We start from the raw sequence: 10,016 nt of genomic DNA on the forward strand, positions 1-10,016 counted from the left end.
CTCAAAATGGCTTAAAAATAAATGTGTCTTGACTGAAATTTCTCAAAGTGGTATCAAGGAGCTGATTACACTTCGTGCACCCAAATAACTTGCACACCCTCTGTGTGCTCCCCAACTCAAACCACCATGGTTGTGCCTTGTGGTCTCTCTTCCACCACTACAGGCAACCCCAATCTCTATAAGACAAATCTCAGACACACAACTTCCTCCTCATCTCCTCCTCTCTTCCTCCTTCTGGTCTTGTCTTCCTTGATTTGCTCCACACCCATTCTCTGGGAAAGAATCGTGACTCCTCTATGTTTCTTCACACATTGCCCCTAATAAACCTAACCAGGAATGAGCCTATCAGTGAACACAGAGTTCTCTGAAAAGGAGACATAATGGTTGTTCCTTTTTGTTCCTATTACACAAACATATACACAGGATTTTTCATATAATTTCAGATCTTTCACAGACCCTCACCCCAGGAGTCCATCAACATCCCAGAAGTTCTGGACCCCAGATCCAGAACACCTGCTCTAGAGCAACTCATTCCTCAGCAACCAAGGAGGCTTGGAGGAAGAAACAGCCTGGACAGGGAGTCAGAGGAAGCAGAGAGACCAGTATCCCAGAGGACCAGGAAGAAGCGGGAAAACCAAAACTAGAGCCAAAAGGGGTAGGAATTTTGGAGCAAGAGGGATCAAGAACCAAGGGCCCCCGTGGGAAGACCTGAGTCCTAAGCAGGCAAGCATGATCTCTGAAATCTTCCAGAGGTGAGCGATTCGTGATCCACACAGTCGTTCCCTGCTGCTGTCCCTCCTCACAACTGACCTCTCCATGGTCACTGCACCAGTGAGCAGTTCCAGCTGGGCCAGGTGTTTGGGGAGGGCGTTGCTAACCCTGACAGCGCCCTGCAGCAGAGGACAGGCCGGAATGAAGGCAGATCTGTGTTCCAAGGCGGAGTCCCTGCGGTCTCTGGATAGAGGCTACAGAAGTGACAAGGAGACCAGGGACACCAACCGCACCCTCATGTGTCCCCTGATGGAGAAGAGGGAAGAGTCCAGGTTGGGGAGGGGAGGCTACAGGAACTCAGAGCCACTTACCTGCATACAGCTGGGCCTTCCTCCAGGCTGAAAGGGAACACACCCTGGTGAGACCTCAGCCAGAACGAGCCTGCTGGCTGTGAATCCCCTGGCCCGTGCCTCCCCTCTGCTCTGCAGGTGAGACTAACTACGGCCATGGAGAGGCTGGAGGGGAGGTGACCCCCTGCTATGTGCAGACAGCAGGTGTTGTGGGAATTTCCCTGGACCACAGGTCAGGAGCCCTGCATTACAGGCTGGCTTACACCACTGTCCCACTGCTCCTGTGTGATGTTTGGCAAGTCACTTAGCTGTTCTGTGCCTCAAAAACCTCAAAAATTCTTATTCTACTTACATTGACTTTTGCCGCTAAGGATCAAAATGTTTCCTACTATGTGTGAAAACATTTTAGGGAAACAATATAAATTATTCAATAATTGTAAGAAAGCATCATCATATTCAGTTTTTTTCTGGCAAAGGTATATTTGGGAAATAACTTGAAATGCGAACTATTTAAGGACAGGAATGTGAGCTGAGTTCTGGGGTAAAAGTGGCTAATGTTTCTCAGATGAAATATTTCTAGAGGTAAACATCACTATTCTGGGGCATTGACAGCCCTTCCCATCACATTCCCACACATGGTCAGCCCAGCTATGCCCCCATAACTTTTTGATCATCACCCAAAGAAACTAGGGGGAACAGACCCTCTTTGGATGCTGTTTTGGGGTGGAGACAGGAGGTCACACTCCTAAACTGAATCACCTCGCTGATCTGGATAGCTCCTTTGATGCAATCTCAGAGCACATGACTTTTGCTTCCAGGTACTGTCTGAAAACCAGGGGCATTCAAGGCTAGAAAACTATCAATATGGTGGGTCAGTCAAGGCTGGAATAAGACGCAGGGTGCATGATGGACCCTGGGGTCACCGTCACACCCAGGCTCCCAAGCACTGGGTGGGAATCAGCGGCCCAGATCTGGGAGAGCCCTTGCAGCTGGGTTCTGCCTCCCAGCAGCCTCCACTTCCGCCCCAGGGAGGGGGTCCACACGGCTGTGTCTGGACAGAAGCAAGGAGAGGGATGCTTTGTCACAGGAGCACAGGAAACCCAAGGAAATCAGGAGAGTCACTCACCAGCCAGGTAAGCTGATTTCCTCCAGCCTGAAAGGCAACACACAGGAAGCAGGTGAAATAAGAAGCAGAATGTCTCCTCTGACGGGGATGCAGAGAGCTCGGGGGAAAAGCAGAACTTACCGAGTTCTGTCCGGAGTTCATCTGAAAGAGAGTGCAGAAGAAGCATGAGCTCCCATCCCTAAGAAAAAGCGTCCACAAAATACCACCTCTCTGTGTGTAACCTGGAGGAGGTTCTAACCCCAGACCCATCGGGGCCTCCCTGGCTCCAGCCATCCACCCTGGGTCTCCCCAGCCACCTGCCCTGGGCCCAGATTTCCCTGGAGCCCTGCACTCAGGAAGGCCCTGTGGTAGGTCATCCATCTCAGTGTGGCTGCCATGCTCTCCAGCCCTGGCCACTGTCCTGCCTTACCTGTGTCCTTCAGCACCTCCTCCTTCGTCCGCCAGTCCTGCTCCTTCTCCAGGTGCAGATTCTCCTTTTCTTGCATCACCAGCAACTTCCTGAAATGTTCTCTCCAGGTGTAATATCCAGCCCCAAGGAGCAGGGCCATCAGCACAGTCAGGCTCACTAAGAAAGCCAGCTTCCAGGGAGAGGCCTGGGGAAAGAAGGGCTCTGCAGCCCGGGCAGAGGCCCCGTCAGGGCCACCACCAAGACACCCAAGCCCAGGACACTCAAGAACGCCCGGCCCGCTCCCCCAGCCCCGCGGGATGCAGGGAGCAGCGCTGACCTGGGATGAAAATCGCCATGGCCTTCTCCTGGTCCAGGACAGTGTTGAGGACGGAGCAGGTCACGTTCCCTGCAGAGCTGTCTCTCACCACCAGAGCCACTTCCACGCTGAACAGCCCTTCAGCGTCCTGGCTGTGGGCCTCGGAGGACGCCGGGAACTTCTCTCCGCTGAGGTCTCTCCACTGCACCTGGGGCTTCGGGAACCACCCTGAGGCCGTGCACACCACACGGACCCCATCCTCCTCGGGCCCTGTGATGCGCACCTGAGGGGCAGAGCCCACACCTGTGGGAGGCAAGATGTAGAGCCCAGGGGGGCCGCCTGGGTCCTGGGGACCCCAGCAGTGCCTACGTGTGCACAACTCCAGTGGGAGCCCTTCACCTTGCAATCTGGGGCTCTGGGGGAGGCTGTTCCCTGCAGGGAGAAAGGCAGCCGCTCTGCCACGGGGAACACAAGGAAGGGGTGTGGGGACCTCCGGGGGCTCAGAGCGCTGGGGCTCTTCTCCCCAGTCATGCAGGTGCAAGGGCTGACACCCAGTGGAAACAGGAGGAATGTGGTCCCAGGTCCCAGCCTTATCCTCGACTCTCCTCACCTCACACACTCTCCCAGGGCATCGGCTTCCACACCCACTGCCTCTCTTTGAAAATCACCACCAAAATTAGATCAGATGACAACCCTATCCCCTGAACTCCCCTTCCATACATCCACATCCAATGGGTTATTTCCACCAGGACTCCTCACATACACTTCAAACTTAAAATTCCAGAACTGAATACATGATTTTGCCCCATCTATGATGCATTGATTGTAAAAGATTCCCAAATCGTCACTCCCTCTTTATATCCAGCTGGCCCTCAGCCACACACTTTTTGATGCCTTCACACTCTGCCTCTGGGCCGGGTCAGGTGACTCAACTAGCCAGTGAGAGACTAGGCCATGTGACTCAAGCAGAGGTTCTAACATCCTCGTGCCATTGGGCTACCCTCTGCCACAGGGAGGACATGTTTGGTCTGGTGCAGCCTTTTCAGCTGAAGCTTTCCTAGATCAACCAACACCCAGTTGAAAAAACCCAGCAAAGGTCCTTATGGTGGCCTCCTCAGCCGACTGTAAGGACAAATAAGAATTAAAATTAAGAGGCGTCATTCTCTGCGTTGAAAATAAAGGAAGAAATTCCCCTCCCATCCTTTTTCTTAGAACACTTGCTTTAGAAAAACTGTAATTGTAGGTATTTTCTCCCCACTTCCTTTTTTTTTTTTGTCAATTTTTAATTTTTTGGCTACACGCCACACGGCACGTGGGATCCTATTTCACCGACCCAGGATCGAACCCGCAGCCCATCCATTTGAAGGGCGGAGTCCTAACCTCTGGACCGCCAGGGAAGTCACCCCCTCCACTTTGAAATGTATATAAATCCTTTTTGAAAACTAGATAGGCCTCTTGCCAGCTTTGGAAACCACGAATGCCTTTCTCTAGGACCTGGGAACCATCTCTTTGAAATATAAATGTTAAGGGAGACAGCACCCAACTTTCGCCTTCCCTGTGGAAGGGTAGGAGGCAGACTTCAGTGGACACTGAACTCCAAGCTGTAAAACCACCTTCTGTCATAAAGGCATAAGAATTTGTTTTTCCTCTGGATAAAGCCAGTTAGCTAACATAGTCACCTCAATTACCAGGAAAATTGAGGGTGAACTATGTGACAGATGGTGCTATCAAGTCCTCTGACCTGAGGATTAGTTACTGTTTACCTTGAAAACATGTATGTATGGGTTGTATCTGCTTGACTTTATAAAAGGGGGCGCTTTCTCTCTGTCTTTGCGATCTCTTAGTAGATTGCCTGTGATGTGTATCACACTCTGGTTTAATGCCCATTCAGTAATAAAACTGTATTCTTTCTCTACTAACTTTGTGAAGACAATTTCTGGTTTGGGAGATTTTGTTTTTAATTGTATTTCCCCAACACCACCAAAGATGTATAAATAATCCCAGGTAAGATTAGTCAAATACAGTCCAGATTCGCTGTACTCCCTCCATGCCTGAATTAAATACATGGTCATTGTTATACGCCACTGTGATTTTTGTGGCGGTTTGTTACACAGCATTATCATGGCAACAGATGACACATGTAAAACAAAGAATGTTGCCCACCACGCAATTCTACAAGGATCAAGTCATTAGCACTGTAGCCACTCACTGACAGTACACCCCGAAAGGAATTCAGGACCAAAAAATAGGATAAGGCACTCTGTACTTTGGAAAAACAAGCCCCTTAGATAGTTAGAGATATCTCAGGGGAAAAAAATTTAATGAACCCAGGTTCTTGCATCTTCCCATACATAGAAAAGCGCTAAAACCTATTGATCTAGTATTTATGGATTGCCTCTAGAATATAAACTCCACAGAGCAGGGAACATTGTTTGGTTCACTGATGTATCCCAGGTGCCCAAAATAGGATGTGGCACAGAGTAGGCTCTCGATATATTTGCACTGAATAACGGAATGAGTGGAAGAGCCTCCTGTTCATCTGTAAAATGAGGGGCTGATTCACATGGTCCCTGAAGTTCCTCCCAACTCCAGTATTCCAGGTCAAAAACATAACTCAAGTCACCAACCTGCCACCTTCAGCTCCAAACTCGCCTCTTCGTAGAAGCCTCCCTTTCTGAAGAAGCAGGTGTACAGCCCATTGTCTGAAACCTGGACCCTCTGGATGCGTACGGCAGCCTCCCCCTGGGCAAGGAAGTCGCTCACCAGCGAGGTCCGCCCTGCGTAACGAGCCATCTGCCCCTCATTCTGCTCGACTCGGTTTTGATAGATGAACACGGCTTCTGAAGACTTGGAGCGGAACCACCTCAGCTCCATGTCTTCTGCACTTATGGGTGGGAACACATGACACGGCAGCTCGGTGTCTCCGCCCAGCACTGCCACGATGGGATCCAAGGGGCCAGTCACGAAGAACCCCACTGTGGACACAGACCTAGGAGTGAGAAAGGAAGAGAGACACAGAGTGAGGGCAGGAAACACACACAGTCTGGTGGGAAGGCCCGGGCAGGCTGGGGACAGGTGTTGGATAACATGAGCCATCATGACCTGAGGGATTGAGCTGTGATGATTCTGAATCTCCGCAAGACATTCTGATCACAATTTTATGACCCAGAAGTGATGTCACAGAGAATCCTTCATCCATCTGTACTGCTGTTTTCACACTCTTTCATGGAAAACTCTAAGTCAGTGGTTGGCAACCTTCAGCATGCAGCAAAATCAGCAAGAGGGCTTATAAAACACAGTGCTGCCCCCTCACCCCTGCCCTGAGCTTCTGATTCAATAGGTCTGGGGTGGGCCCAAGGATCTGCATTTCTAAAGAATTCCCCGAGGGCTTCCCTGGTGGTGCAGTGGTTGAGAGTCCGCCTGGCGATGCAGGGGACATGGGTTCGTGCCCCAGTCCGGGAAGATCCCACATGCTGCGGAGTGGCTGGGCCAGTGAGCCATGGCCGCTGAGCCCGCACGTCCGGAGCCTGTGCTCCACAATGGGAGAGGCAAAAAAAAAAAAAAAAAAAAAAAGAATTCCCCGAGATGCTGAAACTTATGTTCCAGGGACCTTACTTTGAGAACGATAGCTCTATCCTGGCCCCTCTTGGGCAGGACTGAACCCTGACGAAAGAGAATACCTGTGGCCTAGGACAGAACTCCTTGATCACTCAGCCACACCCAGAAACATCCCCACTGCCTCCCCTAACTTAATTATTTGTGCTCATGACTTTCTCCTCAACTGAACTACAAGTGCACTAAAAACTAGACGCAAATGCTATTTTCATTAAAAACCTGCCTTTACTCTCGTCGCCCACAGGAGCCCATATTCACCCCACTGATATCTTCTCAGAGCCATTGGCCTTCTGAGGTGTTGTGGATGGGCCACGACATGACCCTTCTGCAGCACAGCCCTGCTGGATCTCCAAAGAACCACTTCTCACTCCTGAGCTGCTCAGACTTGGTCTGAGTCACACTTGTCTCTCACCTGGAGGATGACAGTAGACTCCCTCCCTGTGTCTTCCTCTCCCCAGTCCTGTGTCTGCGACTCTTCAACCTGGAAACCATGTCCTTACTCTGCTCAAAGCCTTGCCATGGCTTCTCGTCTCTCCCCGCCCCCCGCACCTGTGGACCACAGGCCCGGTGGGGATGACCCCCAGGGCCTCTCTGACCCCAACTCCTGCATCTCTCCCTCTCGCTCACACTGTTCCAGCCAACACTTCCTCCACAGTCCCTTGAACATCCCAGGCACACGGGCAGCTTTTCACTGGCTGTTCTTTCCTGCAGAAACCATCCTTCCAAGGGACCCCTCACAGGCTCACACCCTCCTCCAGGTCTTTGCTCTCATCTCCTTGTCTTCACTGACCACCTCACTGAACACGCTGCTGCCCGCTTCCCACCTCCACACCCCTGACTCCCCCCCACCCCAGCACACGGCTTCACTACCCCCCTCTTCTCATCTCTCTTTTTTTTTTTTTTTTTTGGTTTATTTTTGGCTGCGTTGGGTCTTTGTTGCTAAGCACAGGCTTTCTCTAGTTGCGGCGAGCGGGGGCTACTCTTCATTGATGTGCAGGGGCTTCTCATTGTGGTGGCTTCTCTTGCTGCGGAGCACGGGCTCTAGGCGCAGGGGCTTCAGTAGTTATGACTCGCGGGCTCCAGAGCGCAGGCTCAGTAGTTGTGGTGCACAGGCCGAGTTGCTCCGCGGCATGTGGGATCTTCCCGGACCAGGGATTAAACCCGTGTCACCTGCATTGGCAGGCGGGTTCTTAACCACTGCGCCACCAGGGAAATCCTCTTCTCATCTCTTTTAACAAACTGTCTAATATAGTTGTTTCTTGCATTTATTATTCATGGCCTCCTGCTAGAGTGTAAGCTCTAAAAAGACAGGGATTCTCTCTATTTTATTCAAGTATAGTACCTAACACGTAGTCGACACCTTATAAATATATATAGAATGAAATGAAATATATATAGAAGTAATGGATGAATAAGAACTTCAATACCAATAAAGCTGGGAAACAAAAGTTAAGTGGAGCGCTTCCCTGGTGGCGCAGTGGTTGAGAGTCCGCCTGCCGATGCAGGGGACGCGGGTTCGTGCCCCGGTCCGGGAGGATCCCACGTGCCACGGAGCGGCTGGGCCTGTGAGCCATGGCCACTGAGCCTGAGCGTCCGGAGCCTGTGCCCCGCAATGGGGGAGGCCACAGCAGTGAGGGACCGGTGTGCCCCCCCCCAAAAAAAAAGTTAACTGGAAAAGTATGGTCATATTTTTGACAGTTGATGTTTTAAAACATCATAAATTCATAACTGAACAAATGTCGAGGTCCCTTACCCTTATTTTATGGTTTAGAGACTCTTGTTAAATATTTAATAACAATTACTGGTTGGGGAAGCATCATGATTTTTCTAGAGAAGGGACTCCTCAAATAGCAACCCACTCCTGACGGTTGGTGGAGCTGAACCAGCCCAGCTCCCGGGGATCCACTCACCCACGAGGACACAGGACGAGGGGTGGGGCACACTCACCTGCGGACCCCCCAGTGGGCAGCTGGATGAGAAGGAGCAGGGAGGTGAGGGGGCAGAGCGCACAGCAGCTGGAGAGATCTCCCATGGCGTCAGCTGGGGACACAGGGCAGGAGGCAGGGCCGGCCCGGAGCTCTGGGGCCCCAGAGGGGAGGCAGGGCTCAGGGCCAGCAACAGTCCCCCCAGGAGCAGAGCCCCCTGCTTGATCACTATGCTGGTGAGGTGGTGGCCTCCCACAACCCTGACACCAAGAAAGCCCTGGGTCTGGAGCTTCCCACCCCTGTAGCAAGCCTCTGTGGGGCTAGACAACCACTAGGTTTGCTTGGGAAAAACACAGTCCTTCCCTTCCCACCCCAATGGCACCTGCAGCACAACCCACTCTGCCCAGAAAACCAGGTGCTTCCTTTCTCAGCACCAGGGGCCCTGTGGTGGAAACGTCCTCCATCTCCCCATTATTCACAACCACCGGTGATGCCCCGGGACAGAGACCCAGACTCAGGCCCCTCACCACGAAGGACAGGCCAGTTCTCACTTGTTGTCCTTCTGTGGCCCCCCAGAGTGACCAGGAATCACTGGGAAGCCCCAGAGACACACTACGTCCTCCTCAAGGAGACTGTGGGTCCGTCACAGGTACCCTGTGCTGCCTCTGTTGCTTGTTTAGTTGACCTGAACTTCAATCCCACCCAGCCCTTTCCTGAGAGGGACCAAGGACATGGCCCTGCACCCAGGTGCCCAGCCAATCCCCACTGACAGGTTAATCCTCACCCTCACTGCCTCTGAAGAAGATTTCTGCATTGGGGTAGAAGATCCCAGTGGAAACAGAGCAGCCGAGGAGATAAATGAGTCCTGGTCCGAGAAATGACTTAGTGTTCAGGGTGGGGGACAAGGCAGCTTAGGGTCCTGGGAAGGACAGATTCTTAGGGCCGACTGCTGAGTCCCCGAAAGCTGGGGCACTGTCTGTGTGACGACCTTAACCAAGTTTCTCAACCTTCTCTGCCTGTTTCCTCATCTACAAAATGTGCATGTTAACAGCATCTAGAGCCCAAAGTTTTCATGAGAATCCCAGGAATTTATATTTCTAGAGTCACTACATGTAATTAGAACGGGGCCTATTACTACTAAGTGCCAGAGATACGACATTAAAATGAAGGAAGGAAGGTACACCCCTCACCGCAGTTGTCCTGGGTCTTCCTAGAACCACACCGTCATCCAGCGCCACCCACCCCTGCCCCCAGCCCCACCTCCTTCTCATCCTCTTCCTCACAGCCAGCTGCTCCCTGCTTCCTCTTCTTGGCCCACAGGTGTCTTCGAAACCAACCTACCTGCTTGGAAAGGCGGGGGCTTCTGAAGCGTCTCTCAACTCAGCAGCGTGAGAAGGTTCAGGGACCCCAGCAGACCCCAAATCTGCCCTCAAAATTTGCACCTGAAGTTAGTCACTCTGAGCCCCAAACCCTAATTCCAGATCGAAATCTGAGTTCCTCACGTCTGAGGGGCAGGCGGCTCCCAGCAGAGTGGAGAACAGCAGAGCCTGGCACAGGGGTGTCCCCGCTGAAACAGGGACCATGG

At 52.0% G+C, this 10,016-nt stretch overlaps 1 protein-coding gene across 1 annotated transcript; it reads right to left on the reverse strand.

The window, feature by feature from the left end:
• Positions 1–873: 873 nt before the first annotated feature.
• LOC101273356 (butyrophilin-like protein 1) lies at positions 874–8,538 on the reverse strand. The gene is made up of 8 exons (XM_049716158.1): positions 8,454–8,538; positions 5,519–5,866; positions 2,913–3,194; positions 2,597–2,797; positions 2,308–2,328; positions 2,188–2,214; positions 1,083–1,109; positions 874–890 (listed from the first exon to the last, which is right to left on the reverse strand). The coding sequence occupies exons 1-8, from the start codon at positions 8,536–8,538 to the stop codon at positions 874–876; spliced, it is 1,008 nt and encodes a 335-aa protein (XP_049572115.1).
• Between the last annotated feature and the right edge of the window lie 1,478 nt (positions 8,539–10,016).

This window comes from Orcinus orca, chromosome 10 (genome assembly GCF_937001465.1).
Source record: "Orcinus orca chromosome 10, mOrcOrc1.1, whole genome shotgun sequence".
In the NCBI taxonomy this organism is placed as follows: domain Eukaryota; kingdom Metazoa; phylum Chordata; class Mammalia; order Artiodactyla; family Delphinidae; genus Orcinus; species Orcinus orca.

Excerpts from the sequence above, each read along its gene's own strand:
- LOC101273356 (XM_049716158.1), bottom strand. The coding sequence starts at position 8,538 with ATGGGAGATCTCTCCAGCTGCTGTGCGCTCTGCCCCCTCACCTCCCTG. Across the intron at positions 2,329-2,596 it reads GGAGGTGCTGAAGGACACAG|ATGAACTCCGGACAGAACTC; the intron begins GTAAGGCAGGAC and ends ACTCTCTTTCAG. Across the intron at positions 2,215-2,307 it reads TGAACTCCGGACAGAACTCG|GCTGGAGGAAATCAGCTTAC; the intron begins GTAAGTTCTGCT and ends GTTGCCTTTCAG.